This window comes from Protopterus annectens, chromosome 3.part1 (genome assembly GCF_019279795.1).
Source record: "Protopterus annectens isolate FY-2018-M chromosome 3.part1, PAN1.0, whole genome shotgun sequence".
In the NCBI taxonomy this organism is placed as follows: Eukaryota; Metazoa; Chordata; order Ceratodontiformes; family Protopteridae; genus Protopterus; species Protopterus annectens.
This window is the reverse complement of record NC_056732.1, coordinates 732,964,572-732,984,765: the sequence shown is the minus strand read 5'-3', so window position 1 is coordinate 732,984,765 and position 20,194 is coordinate 732,964,572. Positions and strand designations below refer to the sequence as shown.

Sequence of the window (20,194 nt, the reverse complement as noted above, 5' to 3'; positions counted from 1 at the left end):
ACTCATTACAAACTTAATAATCCACTCATTACTCTACAGAAAACTCCATTTGGTGATACATTATTAGGTTGTGTTCCTTGTGGTCATTGTAGTGCTTGTTCACACATAATTCAAACCAAGGAATTTACTAGTTGCAACATATCTAAACTTTACCAAATAAGATGTTTTGGCAATTGCAGCAGCGATTGGATTATCTATTTAGCCACTTGTATCTGTTCTTCATTTTATGTTGGACAAATGTCCAGACCTTTTAGACACTGTATCAGTGAACATCTTTGTCCTTGGCGCTTCTTGAAGAAGCAGGCGTCGGAGCATCCGACGGCATTTTATAATTGCACCGCTTCCCGAAGACTAACCTGGCACAATCTAATCTCCTCTTTATAGTGCGCTTATTGAATCTAGCACAAGAGCGACACCCAACAACGTCGTGCTCAGGCCCTAAACAAGGAATACACAAAGTATGATAGTCTCTATGCGGTATCTGTTTCCCACAAGAAATACAATTATTCACTTTTTCTGACATCCGGTAAACCACTGAGGCAAGAAAAAACTAAAATATTCCCCAACGGGGTACTTAGCCAACTTTGACTCGGTCTGAAACTCCGAAATCGAAAAATTTCAGAACGCCAACCGGCACTTGCAATACTGCTTCTGCATCGACCATGCGCAAAAGACTGAGGATATGACGTCGGTCATGCGCATTTGTACCCTGACGTCCTGATGTCAGTCAAATGCGCCTTGACCGACGTCAGCCTTATACTTTGATATTCGGGCCGACCGAGGACAGCGGACTACTCAAGTGTAAGGACTGCAGCAATGTGAGATGAAGAACATCCTCCTATACCTGCATCCACTCATTGGTTACTGCTTAAATCTGAATTTAAGGCTGTAAGTGGAGATTAGCTGGAGAAAGAAAAAAAAAGGAACTACAATTCAGAAGGACAAAGATGTTTTGGATGTGAATATTGTGGCATTAGGGTGCCTGGATGACTCTGTTTTACAAAAAATTATAGAAGAAGCAGAACCAGAAAAATTGGAGGCCATGCAGTGGAGTGTGGTAAAAGACAAAATATCTGGCATTGAGAAGAAGACAGAGAGACTGAAGGATGCTGTAAATGATGATGTGGATACAGAGATGGCACATCTGACCAGTAGAGTAACTGATTTTAAGAGTGTGCTCTATGTTGGGCTTCAGGAACATGGAACAGAGAGCAGTAAAGACAGAAAGAGAGAGAGAGAGAGAGAGAGAGAGAGATACGTGTTTCCAGAGTAAAGACTTCTGTAGCAGCAGTTGCAGGTTCCAGTGAAAGACTACAGAAAGAAAGGGATGTGCAGGTTCAGAGGAGACAAGACTGGTACTGCTGCAAGCTAGAGGAAAATGCCTGTTGCGCAGGTGAAAACAAAGTATGAACAGCAACTAAACAGGTACTGTGTTCTACACAATGTTGTTATGCCCTTTGGATTCAGTTTGTCTGATGTCAGGGCATTAATGCATACCAAAAACTGAACATTTCTGAGAAATAATTTTTGTGACATTTGCATTAGCACAAAAAAAGAATGATTGGTGTCATTTAAGAAGAACTGGATGAAGGGATGTATGGGGGTAAAGGTAAAAGAGCAGATGAAATGCTAGTGGGGCTTAAAGAAGTAGTTGAGTATATAGATAATGGGGGAGGAAAAGGAAAAGTAGAGTATGTCATGTGACTAAGGCATGTGATAGTATTCATCATAGGGAAATGTTGAACATTTTAAAAGAATATGAGGTAGAAAAAATATATGTGGATAATGAGGACAATTTATGAAACTTTTTGTGTGTCTTTGATGGTGAATGGATGGGTACAAAAATATAAAAATGTAAGGGGGGGTAAAGCAAGGTTGTCTATTGAACATGTGCTTTTTGTGACAGTAATGACTGCAGCTATGCCAACATGTAGAGCAAGGTTAGAAGATGGTAGATGGAAAGTTAAGGCAGGAATAAGGGTACCATTAATATTAACCCATGCACATAATTTGGTCTTAGTAGCCAAAAACAAACACTGGATGAAGGGAGAATTTACAGAACAAATTTTAGGTACAGTAGGATTACAGTTAAATAAATAAAAATTAAGGGTTTTAGAGATGTAAGAATGGCAAGAGTTTCTTTTAACACAATGGAAATCAGTATTCTTGGGGTTATGCTTAGAAGGGAACAAGTAGTAATAGAACAATAGAGAGAAGTTGTAGAAATATGAAAGTTGACAGATTGGTGGAGGGTGTTTCAATTGTTCCTAAAAAAAGTATATACATGTTAAACACGTATATCTTAAGGAAGTTAACATATTTAGGTGGTCTGTACATGTTTCCAAGCTGTATGGAAACTGAATTATCAGTTATCTTTTTGGTTTTCTATGGGGAACAAGCTTGAATCCGATCAAAAGAGGGATAGTTTATAATGTACAGAAAAAGAGTTTGAATTCAATAAATCCACTTGTTTTCTTAGCATTAATAGATTTATTTTGGGTGTTAAAAAGTTTCTGAAAAGACAATACTAGAATGTTTTTATTTGAAAACTATAAAGGTATGTGGATGGGTAGAGGTAAAAAAGGTAAAGAGAAACAAAAGGTTTAAAAGAGAAGGAATATGAAAGTGAAATAGCGACATGGAGAAATTATATAAATGAAGTAGAGATGGAAAGAAAAGAATAGTATAAAAAAATAAGGAAACTGAACTATTATACTGATCTTTGGAAAAATGGTAGGGGCTGGATACAAGAAAGCAATAAGAAAAAGGCAGGAAAGATTTGAATCTCTCTCTTTTTTTTGAAAAAAGTGATTTTCTGTGGTGTTTATTATTGGACAAACTGCCAATGAAAAAGTTACATGAAATATAAAATGAAAGAATAAAGAATATGTAATAGCTGTAATACTAAAGAGACTTTGCAACATTGTTTTTGGATTGTAAGAAAAATGAAGGTTTTTAGACATTATTCAAAGATCTTTATCACTGAAAAGTATTTAAAAATATTGATACGGACATTGTGTTAATTGGGAAATATAATGTTGGTAGTGAGAAATAAATTGAAAAATGGAATAAAATTTTATTTACTGATATTTGTGTTTTATGGAACAGGCAATTTATTTTATTTATTTACCCTTTGTTAACTGAGTTAGTCCCACTAGGCTAATTGTAGTGGTATTTATACTAGTAGTGGACATTTGGCTAGGGCATTGAGGAACTTCCCTATTCTTTTGAATAGGTTACCACAAACTCAAGCAGAAGGCGCCTCAGTTTAACATCTCATCTGAAGGATGGCATACTCAGGAGTGCAGTACCCCCTTATGCTGCACTGCAGTGTCAATAATCGATCTACCTGGTGTGGGAATAGAACGCATTGCCTTCTGTACCAAAGGCGAGTGTACTACCTGTTGTGCCACTGACACTTCAAAAGAGATTATACCACCTCAGATAGGACATGAACGCACAATCCCTGGCTGAGAAGGCCAGTGTCTTATCCATTAGTCCACTGTGCACTAAAAGAAGATGTTAGAGTTGCTGTATAATAAAAGAAAAAATGATGATGACTTAATATGTGATATTAAGAAATGGTTATGGTGGAAAGGATGGGAGGATGAAATGGGTTTTACATGTCTTTAGGAACATGTAAAGTGCTTTATTGTGATGTATAAAGGGTTTACTTGTATTTAGAAAGATAAACATGTAAATTGCTTTATTGTAATATATAAAGTATGATATAAAGTGTAAATATAATACATGCATAATTAATGAAAGAAAGAAAAGTGTTCATATAATAAAGCAACACCTACTCCTTTCTACAGGTGCAGTGGGATCTTTTGTATCCACCCAGCTACCACCAAGTCAACCAGATGTAGCCTTGGCTGAACATCTCATCCAAAAGCCTGTATACTCAGGAGTGCTGCACCTCATTTTATTCTGCCCTGCAGTGTCAGCTATTGATGTGGGAACAAAACCCAGAGCTTTCTGCACCAAATGTGAGTATGCTACCTGTTGTGCCACTGACACTACAATCTAACAGAACTTCTCAGTGGAAGAAGGTAGCTAAACTGGTCACTCATGAATCTGTGGCTTCAGCAGACCCTTCTGATGAACATACTGGCAAGTAGACCTGTAGTTATGGAAAACATGCATCACAGAACTCTGAAGCATTATTTTACTGTGGTAATCTCTTTCTGCTGCAACTGTTAAAAGGATTCCAATATTTCTTATTTTTTCTTGTGGGTTAACACTTTTTCCTGAAGAACATACATTACCTAAAAACTGAATATTCTCTGTAGAAGCTTGTAGTTTCCTACTGCTCAACTAAGCCCATACATTTCTCTTTCATGGGGTTGTTTGTTGAACAGTAGTAGATTTAGGCATGGGTGCAGGGGTGCGTGCCAGTCCCTTTTTAAATTTTTTTGTTTTTAAATCAGGTGCGTCTTCCCAAAGAACCTTGACTCCTGTCACCAATGGGCCTAATACATCGGAGATGTGATTGGAGATTGCACTCACATGATTTTTTTTTTTTTTTAATAACGATCATCCTCCAACTGCATCTCCATTGAATTTAGGTGCATTGGTGAGAACTGTCATATTGTTGAGACTCAACTTGAGTAAATGTTTAGTTAACCTTCCAGAAGACAATCTAGTTAATTTTAAAATATCAACAGAATGAACCAAAGATATGCAGGGTAGACTGAGTGCACGGATTAAACCATAGTAACCAGAAGTCCAAAAAATTAAATCCAGCACAAGGGAAAGATGAAAATCTTAGAAATTTATTGTGGCAAGCTGCATAAATAAAAATCCACAGCAAACTGGTTTCGGTTGAAAGTTCAAGCCTTCTTCAGTGCAACAAAATATATTCATTAGAGCAGATACTAATTCCTGCTTATAGATATATATATATATATATATATATATATATATATATATATATGCACAGATTAGCCAAAAAGGCTTAATATCTTAATTGGAGTGATTCATCAGTCAGTCAAACAATCCAAAGCAAAAATTAGCTTAACTCATTCAGGCCTGGTTTAAATAGAGCACCTAGCCTGATTATCCAGGAAGATTCCTTGTTATTTAATATATTATGCCATCCAGCTTTGGATATCCTGTTCATTTGTATTTTGTCTATGATAGTAAAAGTGAATTTAGCAGTTTTATGTGTTAAGGTGTGTTTGTAAAGGGCATTTGAAATTCTTTTATTTCTAATTTCACTTAGATGTTCACTTATACGGTGTCTAAAAGGTCTGGACATTTGTCCAACATAAAATGAAGAACAGATACAAGTGGCTAAATAGATAATCCAATCGCTGCTGCAATTGCCAAAACATCTTATTTGGTAAAGTTTAGATGTGTTGCAACTAGTAAATTCCTTGGTTTGAAATATGTGTGAACAAGCACTACAATGACCACAAGGAACACAACCTAATAATGTATCACCAAATGGAGTTTTCTGTAGAGTAATGGGTGGATTATAACGTTTGTAATGAGTTGTGTGAACTCAAGGTGTCAGATCCCATATCCCAATATTTATACCTACTTCCCAAGATGCACAAAAATTCCACCTGTCCTCAGGGATTACCTATTGTGTCAGGGAAGGGATCTTTGACTGAATCTTTATCTGCCTTCCTTACTGAATATTTGCAGCCTTTACTATCTAAGGTTAAGTCTAGGCTAAAAGATCCTACCCAATTTCTTAACATTATTCAGGATGCGCAATTGGAACCAGACTGGTATTTATGTACACTTGATGTCACTTCTCTTTATACAAGCATACCACATTAGGCTGGACTACAGGCCATTCAATATTGGCTGGAAAAATCACAATTATACACCCCTGGTTTCAACACACTCCTTATATCCTTAACTGAACATGTATTAACTAAAAACGTTTTTTATTTCCAAGGTAAATCATATTGGCAGGTTTGTGGCACAGCAATGGCAGCATCTTTTGCTCCTATTTATGTTGATTTGTTTATGGGCTTTTTGTGGATCAGGTAATATATGCTGATAGTCGCAATCTTTTTTTTGATCAGCTAGATATTTGGAGACATTTTTGGATGATTGTTGGATGGTGTGGCGGGGGGACCAATCATATGTGCATGAATTTATCCAATATCTTAATGAGAACAAATGGGGCATTCAGTTTGCATTACATATTGAGTACCATCAAATTATATTTCTGGATGTCACCATTACCAGACAGGAAGATCACACTTTAGAGACTCGGGTACATAGGAAATTTCCAGAATATAATACCTTATTACATGCCTCTAGTCATCACACTCGCCACATCATCAACAACATTCCAAAGTCACAATATCTATGCACTAAACGTACATGTTCCTTCGAACAAAGTCTTCAAGCATGCCAACAGGATCTAACCAACAGGTTGCTTACCAGAGGATATCATGAGGATTGTATTTCTCGGACAATAACCCAGGTGGACCAAATATATAGATCTCAACTTTTAGAATATAAGGATAGAACTAGTCATGATAGCACACAGAAATCACAACCCATTAGGCTAATAACCACCTTTGGAGCCAATACCTATAGGTTCAAAAACATTATCAATAATCAGTGGGACATTTTGCTTGCCGATGACCAATTGAACAGGATACTTAACTCTAGATGTTTATTTTCTTATCGTAGAGGCAGAACAATCAATTCACACTTAACTCATTACAAACTTAATAATCCACTCATTACTCTACAGAAAACTCCATTTGGTGATACATTATTAGGTTGTGTTCCTTGTGGTCATTGTAGTGCTTGTTCACACATAATTCAAACCAAGGAATTTACTAGTTGCAACATATCTAAACTTTACCAAATAAGATGTTTTGGCAATTGCAGCAGCGATTGGATTATCTATTTAGCCACTTGTATCTGTTCTTCATTTTATGTTGGACAAATGTCCAGACCTTTTAGACACTGTATCAGTGAACATCTAAGTGAAATCAGAAATAAAAGAATCTCAAACGCTCTTTACAAACACACCTTAACAGATAAAACTGCTAAATTCACTTTTACTATCATAGACAAAATACAAATGAACAGGATATCCAAAGCTGGATGGCATAATATATTAAATAACAAGGAATCTTCCTGGATAATCAGGCTAGGTGCTCTATTTAAACCAGGCCTGAATGAGTTAAGCTAATTTTTGCTTTGGATTGTTTGACTGACTGATGAATCACTCCAATTAAGATATTAAGCCTTTTTGGCTAATCTGTGCATATATATAAGCAGGAATTAGGGTCTGCTCTAATGAATATATTTTGTTGCACTGAAGAAGGCTTGAACTTTCAGCCGAAACCGATTTGCTGTGGATTTTTATTTATGGAGCTTGCCACAATAAATTTCTAAGATTTTCATCTTTCCCTTGTGCTGGATTTCATTTTTTGGACTTCTAATTTTAAAATATACCAGTCAGACAAATGACTTTGAAACTACTCTTCGAGTGTGAGGGAGTGATCCACATTGAGGTACTTTGCTTTTATTGAATTACCAATTTTCAAGGCACCAAAGAAGTGGTACAGTTTTCTCCTTCTTAATGCAGATAGTGATTTCCTTACTTCTCCCTATACTGTTACATGTCCAGCTTGAATTCCATCCATCAGGTAGATATTCAAGCAATTAACGCTTCACTGAGGCGCAAATCATGAGCTGTATTAAAATATTCCAGTTGTGTGTTGTGAATTTTCTACTGCGCACCTCTAGGTATTGCTTAAACCAGTAAAGCTGAGTAGGATGCTTGTCGTGAGGCAGGGTGAATGCTGGTAGCAAAGTTTATGATCTATCATGTTTCGAGTGTATTCCTTTTTACCCCTTGATCTCTGTATCAGTTTGGTCCAGCAGTTTATTGGTACCAGCAAGGGTAACAGGGTGTGGCACTGTGAAGAAATGTGCTGATCCTTATTGTTCTTTTTTATAGAGTAAACAAAGTTCAATATATAGGAGGTAAGTTAAAAACAAATGTCACTAAGGTCAGATAGCCAAAGTAAAATGCTTTTGGTTAAATTATTAAGGTGCTATAGTATTGTAGAAGAATGTGTCAGATATTTGTATAGAAGCCCAAAAATGACAGCGCTTTATATGTTTATGAATGTAAATGTGTCTCCCTATTTTTCTCTCAGCAGGGAATTTGCAGACATGATGGTCCTTGTTTTCTGAACAGAGAATTTTAAATTCATAACTGAATAAGAAAATACATAGTTTGACATTTTTGTTTGGGCTAAACTACCTATTGAGAGACTTCATAACTGCAGTCAAAATCTGACCACAGTGTTAATTAAATTAAGTTTTATTTAGAGCCAAAATAGGTTGGACCTTTTTTTTTTTGGATAATGCAGAGGTGAGTGCCGCGCAGTAGTAATGGAAAAAGTGGTTGTATATGTGAGTTGATAGGAGCCTAATCAGTGACTGCTAATCATTTGTGGTACTTAGGTATTTGGGAGTACATTTACTATACAAAGTAAGAAATACGGAATGCTTCAGTGGTGGTATACCCTTATGTGATGAATGGTATGTCTGAGGTGAACATGTTGTGGCTTTAAATGAGTTTCTGACCTTGTCTATGATAATGCAGAAGAGAGAGCTGAAAGATAGTTATGGAGCAGGAGGTTTGCATATGAGGATTGATAGAAGCTTAATCAGTGATTGGTATTCATTTTATGATTGTTAGGCATTTGGGAGTGATACAGGATATGTATGAGGGTAGTGTGACAGCAGTGAGGTCTGCGGTGGGAGTGACGGATGCTTTTAAGGTGGAGGTGAGATTACATCAAGGATCAGCTCTGAGCCCTTTCTTATTTGCAATCTTGATGGACAAGTTGACAGGCAAGATCAGACAGGAGTCCCCATGGACTATGATGTTTGCCGATGACATTGTGATCTGCAGTGAGAGTAGGGAACAGGTGGAGGAGACCCTGGAGACAGAAGAAGAATCATGGTCAGCAGGACAAAGACAGAATATATGTGTGTAAATGAGAGGGAGGATAGAGGAATGGTGAGGATGCAGGGAGTAGGGGTGGTGAAGGTGGATGAGTTTAAATACTTGGGATCAATAGTTCAGAGTAATGGTGAATGTGGAAGAGAGGTGAAGAAGAGAGTACAGGCAGGATAGAGTGGATGGAGAAGAGTGTCAGGAGTGATTTGTGACAGACGAGTACCAGTAAGAGTTAAAGGGAAGGTCTGCAAGAGGGTAGTGAGACCAGCTACGTTATATGGGTTGGAGACAGTGGCATTGACAAAAAGGCAGGGGTCAGAGCTTGACATGGCAGAGTTGAAGATGTTAAGATTTGCACTGGGTGTGATGAGGATGGACAGGATTAGGAATAAGTATATTAGAGGGTCATCCCAGGTTGGAAGGTTTGTTAGCAAAGCCAGAGAGGCAAGATTACGTTGGTTTGGACATGTGCTGAGGAGGGATGCAGAGTATATTGGGAAAAAGATGCTAAGGATGAATCTGCCAGGTAACAGGAAAAGAGGAAGGCCTAAGATAAGGTTTATGGATGTGGTGAGAGAGGACATGCAGGTGGTTGGTGTGACAGAGCAAGATGCAGAGGACAGGAAGAAATGGAAACAGCTGATCTGCTGTGGTGACCCCTAACGGGAGCAGCCAAAAGAAGAAGAAGGCATTTGGGAGTGCATTTAACATACAGATTCAGTTTTGAATTGTTTGACGGCACCCATTGGAATGCATAGCAGAGAGAATGGGCCGGGGAAAGGTTTGATAGTATGACATATTGGGCAATAATTTTATTTTGCTTTCTTGGCTAAAAATGTGTTTTATGGCATAGCCTGCTTTCATTTGTTGATTTATGTGGGTGGTAAGTATTAATGATGCATCTGCCCAGGCACTGAACTGTTGCTGCTAATGGTGTAAACTGTTTCATTAGATGATTGAGTCAGAAGATATAGCAAACATACTGGACGATAAATTCAGCTCCAACTTTACCCCTCTCTCCCCCTCAATCTTCTCTCAGAAATACCATCTAATACAACTACTAGGGAACAGGTCTTTAATGCTCTCTCTAAGGCCAAGATCACTGCATCAGTGGGTCCAGACAATATCCCAGGATGCCTTCTAAACAGCATGAAACTTGACCTATCAGAGCCTCTGGAATTACTATTTAACTATAGCCTCCAAACAGGCTTCGTGCTGGATGAATGGAAAACAGCAACAGGCATCCCGTTGCACAATGGTGGGCCATCTACAGACCCTGGAAACTAGACCAATAAGTCTCACTAGTCTTATATGTAAGGCCATGGCAAGAATTATCATAGAAATGATCGACAGTAATATAGTAAAGCTCTAGACACTGGATCCTAGCCCATTTAGTTTTGTCAAGGGCAGATCATGTCTACTCAACCTAGAGGACTTCTTTGAGGTCACCAAAGCAATGGGTGAGGGCAAAATGGTTCACATTGCCTACCTTGACCTGGCCAAGACATTTGACACAATATGCCACTCAGGCATTGTTGACAAACTCAAAAGGTTAGGTACAAACTCATATGTCACCCAGTGGATAGCCAACTGTCTCACAGACAGGACCCAATAAGTAAGAAATGGAGTCCACCTTTACAACGAGGCCAGTCACAAGAGGAGTCCCTCAGGGATCTGTTCTTGGACCGCTCTTTTTGGCATTTACTTCTCTGAAGTCAAGGCCAATGTTAGTGGTCTCTGGCTGACTAAATTTGCAGATGATTGCAAATTAGGAGCTGTCATTGAATCCCACACTGACACAAATGTTCCCCAGGAGGGGCTGACACAGACAAACAACTGGTGTCAGAGCCATGGACTAAAACTAAATGCCAAGAAATGCATAACAGCATCCTTTGCAAAGTCATCCACCTCTGGCAACTATCTTATTGGCAACACACCCCTTACAGTGGACCCAGTAGTCAGGGACTTAGCTACAGACATAGATAGCAATCTTGCCTTTGACTATCACGTGCCTATAGTAGTGAGGAAATCATTCTATGTTGCGCAACTTATAAACAAAGGTATGGCATCCAAGTCCAAGGAAGTGATTGTAGCACTGTATTCAGCAATCTTAAGACCTGTTGACTACAATAACCCCCTTTGGTATGTATTTAACCAGGCATATTCAACAATTGGAGCATCCACAGAAGGTCCTCACTAAAAGAATACAGGGCTTAAGTAAAATGTCCTATGCAGACTGCCTCAAGGCTCTATCCCTGTATTCTGTCTCCTACAGGCTTTTGAGGGGAGATCTATGCCTGACATGCAGGGCATTGTCAGACCCCACTCTGATGGACCTCCAGCATATCCGCAAAACAAACAGCACCAGAATTACCCATTCTAAAGACTTAAACTTTGCCTGTGATATAAATAGGACCTGCTGGAGAGACAGGTATGTATCCTAGAGATTACCCTATCTGTACATAAGCTGTGTGCTACACAGGAGCTACCTGTTTCTACTACCATATCCACAGCAAAATCATGTGCAATTGAATGTAAATTGATGTCTTTCCAGAAGTCAGAGCTTCTTAAGGTGATCTTTTCACAACCACCAAACTTAGTGTTCCACTTTTCTGCTTCCGCCTTGGTAGTCAACTAACCAGATTGCGACTATCCCCCTTTCCAAATTTCTGGATCTGCCACAACTGAAGTTGCCCAATCTGCCGCCTCAGACCTCTGGTACCTGGTCCTTCTATTTACAGGCTCCAGAACTTTGTAACTTTTCCTCCTCCGTGTTGTCATGTGTAAAAAATTTTTCAAAAGTCATTTTTTTTGGTATACATTACCTGCACTCTACTAATTAATTAATGAATTATATTATTTTTATCTTGTATTTATAATGCTTTTACTACAAACATTTGTCTCTTGCTTAATGTTTATTGTTTTAGCTTTTACTTTGTCTGTTACTATGTATGTTCCCTTTTTACTTGTAGTGGTGCTTGAATACAGGCACCATAAACACACCATACTAAACTGACCCTAAACTTGATTTTCTCCATACAACTATGTTTCCTATTTTTTTTTAGCCCTGTTAACTAATAAGCTTCCATTCCCAGCATCCTAATGAATATTTGCTCTTCTTCAGAGTGACAGATGTTCCACTTATTCTCCAAACTGAGGTAACACTCTTACAAGGGTGAGAATGTCTAGGCTGGTGAGACCCTGGTAGTGCGGGTGAGATGTCATTCCCACAAGGTGCTCTCCATGTCAGACGTAATCTCTGCCTGTAGCACCATGTGACTTCAACAGTCACTGCTAATTAGAAGATACATGTATTTACACACACATATGGCAACTCCCCCTTATCTAGATCCAAAGACTATATCACATAGGTACTGTAGGTGTATAATGCTCTCTGCCCTATCCCAGCACTCCTGATCATGCCTCTTAACTTCTTTATTCAAGAATTTTGGACTGTGAGATCTGGAATAGACCTGAAAGAACACTGCTCTTTGTTGAGAAATTAAGTGTATTGCCTTATGTTTTATCAAGATCATTATTTCTTTCTAGTAAAGGCCTTGTAAAATAAATGTGACATCTTTGTTGATAAGAATGCAATTGTCCCTTGCATTCGACAATCGAGAATTGCAATATTATTCTGTTTGAGTCTTTCAGAGTTGTGTCGAATGGAGTACAGTCATATCAGTATTGACAAGGTCATGACGGTTAGTTTATATATGTGTCCAGCATACTGGTAGTGGGATCCTTGTCTTATAAAGCTAGGTAAGTATGTTCATTCATTAAACAGGTGGTGCAGTAAGTGTGGAAATCCTCTGGTGGCAAATGTCTCCCACAAGCAAACCTGTTCAGCAATTTGTATAGGAAAGACACAGGCAAATTAAAGAACTGCAATTTAAATGATGAGTTGTGAAAAATACAGAGATGACAACATAAATTGACAAAAACAATGTGTGATCAAGTACAATACAGGTGCTGAATAAAGTCACCAGGTAAACAAATTTAACTAAGACTGTGGGAAAAGAGCATTTTTATACAAATCATCATACACTTATTATCTTCAACAAACAAAGGGAGAATTCATCTAACAATTACTAGCTGTAGATAAGTAGAAAAATTTAAAAAAGTATTCTGTATTTATTTTTGAATACACTTGCATGAAAATGACTTCACTGAAACTGGGTGACAAGACTATGAAGGTCTTACATGAGACCATGGATACTGCAGGAACTGTTATGTGAAGGTAGGACGGAGACACCAAAACAAGGTCCATTCTGTATTAACTGTTATAATACTTCCTCCCAGTTTGAGAGTGAGTTGGTGATAAAAGAAACAGGTATGTCAGAAAATTGTCATCACAAATGTACAAAATTTGGGATCAGATGATTGTGAGTGGACATATCCAAAATGAATGCTTTATGGCGATACAAGCCCAGCACCCCTCATGTGGTAATGTCCTCACCCCTGCTACTTATTATAATCTTGCTTGAGGTTACTGTTACTTCTAGAAAATGCAGATACTTGGTTTGGGTCTATATTACAACGCTGAACTAAAACAAGTTCGAACGTTGTAATATCGAAGCCTAAAGTCCGAAAGTGGAAAATAGTGAAGCCATGGCACATCTACTTTTTTCTCCAGGGAAAAAAAATCAGTGGGCCATTTTTGGGGCTTTGCTATTTCCTCCACTGTGCTGCGATCTCAGAGTTAGTATATTTAAGTAGAGGTGGTGTGGGGGGATTGAGTACTTCAGTTTAAGTTTAAGGTTAATTTTTTTTTTTTTTTGTCACTGTACAGCAATTTTTTTTCCCTGGGAAAAGAATCGCTGTTCTGTGCATTTGGTTTTGTTGGGTTTCGGACAGTAGGGTTCGATATTACAACGAACAAACTTTTATAAGTTCGACGTTGTGATATAGATCCACTTGGTTTTTATACTCAAGGACTGCCTTTCTCCTTTCTTTTGCAAATTTAGAGAAAGGTAGCATCTTCACTACACGGTACTCAGATTTATCTGACTGTAAGAAGAAATTACTCTACAAGAAAAAAAGCTTCCTGTGAAGCTAGTGAGGACTAGAAGAGAAATGCAGTAGTGCATAAAAAGATGGGAGACCTCTTGCATTAAGGATCGTGGGTACGCAGGTAATCCATAGATCAGGTATAATCTGCACCAGTGCATTAGCTATGGGAATGCAACTGCTTGATAGATCTAGCAGTCTTCATATGCTATCATTTCAGGTGCTATTGCTGTGGTCTTTATCAGCTGTCTGCCAGGTTTTATTAAGATAATTAGCGGTAGTATTTATCACTATGTATAACTGAAAATTCTAAAATATCTACATGTAAAATTCAAAGCTTTAAATGTTTTAACATACCTGATGTAGGAGTCACATGTGTGACATTGGGTGTCATAGCTGGTAGGCGTGTGAATGTCAGAACTGGATAGCTGACAGTATTGACAGAGATCACTACATCTTTGGGTCCTTCAGGCCCAGCTGGTGTGATACAATGAATTTCGCCAGGTGTAACAGAGGTAAGCAGACATGGAGTAGTGCCAATAGTCACATAAGTAAAGCCTTGTAAAAATCCATTCCCAGTGATAAGTAAGGTTGTGCCACCATTGATACTTCCAGAGGATGGCTGCAGTGAAGCTACGGCAAGGCTAGTAATGGTCTGAGCTCCTAATGCCAAGCCTTTATTCTTTACAACAACTCTGAGATGATAAGTGCCTGCAGGCACTGGCCCTACCATGCAGGTAATGTTGTTATCTGTGATATCACTGGGGTAGAAAATCCAGTCCCCTACAGCAATGATTACATTATAACTGTCATTCCCAAATCCAGTTCCAGTTATGTGAACTTCTGTTGATAAACTGCTTAAAGTGCTAGGAAAAACAGTCTCTACAGAAGGAATAATGCTGTTAGAATACCAGAAGTTGCAAGATCCAAGGCACTTTGCAGGAATATTCTGTACTAAAACCATGACTGGATCACGACGTTCAGAGGTGGAAACCATAGTTTTACACTGGATATGTGTGTAATTAACTGAGACCACACTGCACAGAATACCGGCTATATTAATGCTTATGTCACTGATATTGCCCACAAATCCAGATCCATATATGTTCACTGAAGTCATTCCAGTAGTAGAGCCAACAGCTGGATCAATATAATCAATGCTAGGGAGCAGAACAAACCTTCGAGCAAACTCATTTGTTAGAGTATTAACAGCAGCACCCAGGTTATGGACAGTTACTGAAACTAATTCTGCAATTCCAATTTTCATCATATCTTGAGGGTCTACCTTGCAGGTAATTGAAACATCTGTGCTTTGATTTACTATACAAGGATACCCTCCTATTGTTACCTAAAAGAAAACAAAAGATAATAAATTACTTTATCTATATTGACTATTATTATTTTATTTCTTCAGAACTGTACTATTTAAACACACACACACACACACACACACACACACACACACACACACACACACACACACACACGCATGCGCGCACACACACACACTCTTGGATATTAAAATATACACTGCACAAAAGAATAAATACTGCTTTAACTAGGATGACAACATGATTAATTCAGTAGCTGAGAATGAAAACCATATAATAACTGGATCTCCAATTTCATTTTTTGCTCATAATTATATTTACCATGCAATACTGATGTTCAAATATTACAGCTTATACAAAGTACTGCCCTAAGTTATTGATGACTGAAACTTTTTATTCCTTGATGACCACTACTAAAAAAATAATGTTGGTGATAAAAGTGGCATGATTTTTATTAAAAAGCATAGTTTTATTTACACAGTGGTGAGTGTCTGAAATTCATTTCAGTGCAGATTATTTGCTATTGTTCTTAAGCTAAAAGAGTACTACCGGACAATTCCATACCTTCGGAAGAAGCACACTGCAAAAAAAATCACACAAAGAACTAAAAATAAATAAATGAAAATAAGAAGCTGTGAATGTGATGATATGATGGTGCGGTGCTTAATGTTTCTACTTCACAGCTAAAAGAGACTCAGAGCATTCTGGTCTGAAATACCATCAGCATGCTCTTCCATGATAAAAGGAAGCTAGTTTCTTCCTAATGTAAAGAAACTCATAGAATTCACTGGACATCCATAAGTTTCTGGTCTGACCTTCAGTTTGCATTTTATAAAGACAGCCTCTGCTTTGAAAGTAATGGGTGTTTTCAGATTTTTCAGGTTCCAAACTTTACTTGCTTTCACATTAACTGTCTCATCACAGGTATATAATTTATCCAGGCACTTTTCTCATCTAAATAATACAACTGATTATGTTATTACTTGATGTTTTTTTATATATATTTTTATAGACTGATTATTTAAAATTACTTTTAGTAGCATAAAATATAATTTTACTTGAATTACATACTCTGCATTTTAAAGATAAAACTATATTCTTTTGTCTTAACTATTCCAAGCTTTTAAACATTGCCTTGCATGTTCCCTTTTTTTACATCAAAGCTTGCAATGCCTACCTTAGACAAGTATTCATATCATGTTGTCTGCTTCTCTAGTTTTATGAAAAGATTCTTTACAGTTTATAATCTACCAGTTAAACGGATTGTTATTGCGATTCCCGTACTGATCTCATTTAGAGTAAAATATGCCACACACTTTTCAATAATTCATTTCCTAATATTTTCTTCATTTTGCAGTCCATTTTCCCACATTTTTAACTTCTGTAATTCAAACATCACTAAATTATTATTATCCACTAAACCAATGCTCTTGATTTACCTCCACTGAATCTCGCATGTAATCTGAACAAACTCTGAATTCGACTCGACTATAAGTGAAAGGACAGTTAACAAGTTTGTGTTTTAGCTGCTTCTGTTCAGTATGTAACCTTAGCAGTCAGTCTCTGTCTTAAATGTCTTACATTCCCTCCCTATACATTCTCAATTAAATCCGTCTCCTCATGTTGAATTTTCAATGGCAATGATGCCTTCATTTATCAGTTCTATGCACTTTTACCAATCTGAGACTTGAGTAATAACTGATAACTATGTAAAACAATTTTTTTTTAATTTACAATATACTGTCATATGCATTTTCAATGTCCTGCAATGCACAGTGTTGTACAGGTAAGCAATGCCCAACATGGTGTGTGTTAATGTGTAATTAATGTCCACCCAGGGGTGTTATGAAAGCGATCTTGTATGAGTGAAAGAATGTATGAAGAAAGCAGAGGAGTCTGTGTGTGTGAGAGAGAGTGAAGAGTGAGAGTGTTGGGCCTCATAACACCCCTGGGCAGGCATTAATTACACATTAGCACACACCCTGTTGGGTATTATTGCTTGCATATCTCTAGTATTACCACAAAATCCTTCTACTTCTTCTCTCCACCTGTCATGAATTCTCATCCAGATGGCAACCCGCCCTAATTACCCTTTACCCAGTCCTCATTTTCCCCATCATACAATACAATGTTCTAAACACCTCTCCACACTGGAGAGACCTCAGTGTTTTATAATAAAAATTCCTAAATGCTAAACTAACTATGCACAAGCTATATAGATTCAGACATTGAAGAGTAATAAAGAACTTACCTCTCATTCAGAATGAGTAAAATAACATGTCATAGTTTTCTGGGGCCTATAGACTCCAAGGAGAGCAGTACCTTTTCCTCTGAACTATGTCAGACTCTGCTTTACTTGTGGTTTTTACTGAAGATTTGAATAAAGTGCGGTTTTACTCTTGGTGCGCTATTTCCATTTTTTGTGAACTTTCTGCTCTCTATGACCTACTTTTCTTCCTCTCATTTAATATCTATTTCAAATACCTAACAAGGAAAAAAAATCAAGTTCTGGTTCAGGGGCAAATTCATCCCCTAGCACCACCCTCATATACTGAATAACTTCCCTACCCCTACATCATCAATTAGATGAATAGACAATTCTAACTATGCTAAACTAATTATGTTGTAACCCTCCTTGTTCCTCCTTTGCTTCTCATTTCCACCCCCCCCATCTAACTTCTCCCTATTTCCCCTCCTGTCTGCCATAATTCAAGCTAAAAATACTGTATGCATATATGCCAAATTAACTGTATCTCCTACTATCATCTAAGTGGGGTATTCATTCGCCTTCAAGGGTTGTTGTTTTCTGGCCCACAAATGGCTAACATACCACTGGCTTAGTACAAACCTATACTAAATCTGGCTGTGAGGTCAAATTTATGAAATGTCACTGGACAGAGTGCCCATACAAACCAAATCAGGTAACCAGAAGACTTGTTCAGAAGAAAATTTAAATCAAAGGGAAACTGCATGTATTCAAGAAAAAAAAAAGATGAAGGAGAAATGGAAGCTGGTCATGGAAATGTACAGTCTGAAGTACCGCAATGTGTAAATGGATTCCAGCCTAGGGGGTTAGTTCAAAGAAAGATGAGAAATGCTAATTAGACACAGCAAATACATATAAAGAGGCTAAACTCAGCATTATTTAACCATGCATTGGCTATACAGCTTCCATAGGTTCATAGGTTCATAGGTTCATACTAGGCTATCTGCCCGAGGGCATTTACAAGCCTAGCCCATAGTTTTGTGGCTTACACCACCCCTTTAGTATGGGGAACTATACCCATTATTTTGCTGTGCCTCTGTTGAGCAGTGACACTGAGGTAATCCCTGGGGTATATCTGCGATCTCCCATCCATTGGTCAAGATTTCTCTTGAACAAGGCCAGCGAGGTGCTCTGCCTCACATATACCGGGATTTTATTCCACAGCATAGGGAGTCTTTGGTGATGAATCTATCCCTCCAGCACGTCCTATTAATAGCCGTGTCGAGGTTTCAGTCTCCCGCCCTTGTGGCTCTGATGGATCTAGATTTTTTGAGGTGAAGCATATTCATCAAATCTGGGTTTGACATGGCCTTGTATGTTAGGCAAAGGTCACCTCTGAGCAAGCGGTGGCGACTGAATAGAGCTGGAGTTCTTTCAGTCGGGCAGCATAGGACAGATGTTTGAGACCCTTTATCCTTTTGGTGAGGAACTTTTGTGGCCTCTCCAGCTGCTGCAAGTGTCGGGTCAGATACATTCCGAATGGGGCATTGTACTCAATCATTGGTCTGATGAGTGATGAGTATAGGGAGACTATGACCTCCCTTGATCTAGATGAGAATCCCTTCATGATAAGGTGGGCAATGTAGAAGGTCTTCCTAACTACTTTAGCTACATGGGTGTTGAATGACAGACTACTATCAACCTGGGTCCCCAGGTCCCTGATAACTTCTTCTGTGCTCAGTGGATTGCCACCTATTTGGTAGCTAGGGTAACCCTGTTTTTCCCGAAGGGTATGACTATGCATTTTTTGGCATTTAACTTTAGGCCATGGCTCTGGCACCAGTTATCCGTTTCTGTGAGACCCTTCTGAAGGATATCTATGTCAGATGTGTTTTCTACTATGGCGCCCAGTTTGCAGTCATCTGCAAACTTTGTCAGCCATAACCCTCCTGTGTTTGCTTGTACTTCGGAAAAGTAGATGCCAAACAAGAGTGGGTCCAGGACTTGTGACAGGCTTTGAGTCTGACATGGCGCCAGCAACTCTGACCCTGTGGGTTCTGTCACTCAGCCAGTTTGCAACCCATCTTGTGATGTATGGGTTAACATTTAAGCTGATGAGTTTTTCAATGATACCCGAGTGGGGTATTGTATCGAAGGCCTTCGCCAGATCGAGGTAGGCTGTATGGACTGCCTTTCCCTCATCAATGGCTTTGGTGACTGTTTCGAAAAAGTCAACCAAGTTTAGAAGGCATGATCTGCCTTTGACAAAGCCAAACTGGGATGGATCCAAAGTCTGCAAATTCCCTATGTCTTTATTTATGAGGTCCATTATGATCCTCTCCATGGCTTTGCAGATAAGGCTTGTCAAGCTAATGGGCCAGTAATTTCCAGGGTCGGTGGAGGCACCGCCTTTGTGAAGTGGGACCACAGTTGCAGTGCGCCACTTCCTGGGTACGTATCCAGAGGTAAGACTATGATTAAACAGCTGTCCTAGCTGTGGGTTTAATTCCTCGTTGAGTTCGTGGAGCACACAGCCGGGGACACCATCAGGTCCCATGGATGCTGTGTTTTTAGCTTTGGAGAGAGCAGTTCTCACTTGGGCGTTGGAGATGTTTGGGGGGCTGCAATCGCTTGGTATAGATATCTCTCCTTTTGGGGGAGGGGGAGAAGTTTGCACTGAACCTGTCA

General features: G+C 38.6%; 1 protein-coding gene across 1 annotated transcript in view; it reads right to left on the bottom strand.

Moving 5' to 3' along the window:
- The window catches only part of PKHD1L1 (PKHD1 like 1), a 1,597,738-nt gene that overhangs the window by 547,742 nt on the left and 1,029,802 nt on the right, over positions 1 to 20,194 (bottom strand). Inside the window, exon 41 of the mRNA XM_044066249.1 lies at positions 14,327 to 15,317. Within this exon, the coding sequence (XP_043922184.1) occupies positions 14,327 to 15,317 (991 nt within the window). The remainder of the gene's footprint in view (positions 1 to 14,326; positions 15,318 to 20,194) is intronic.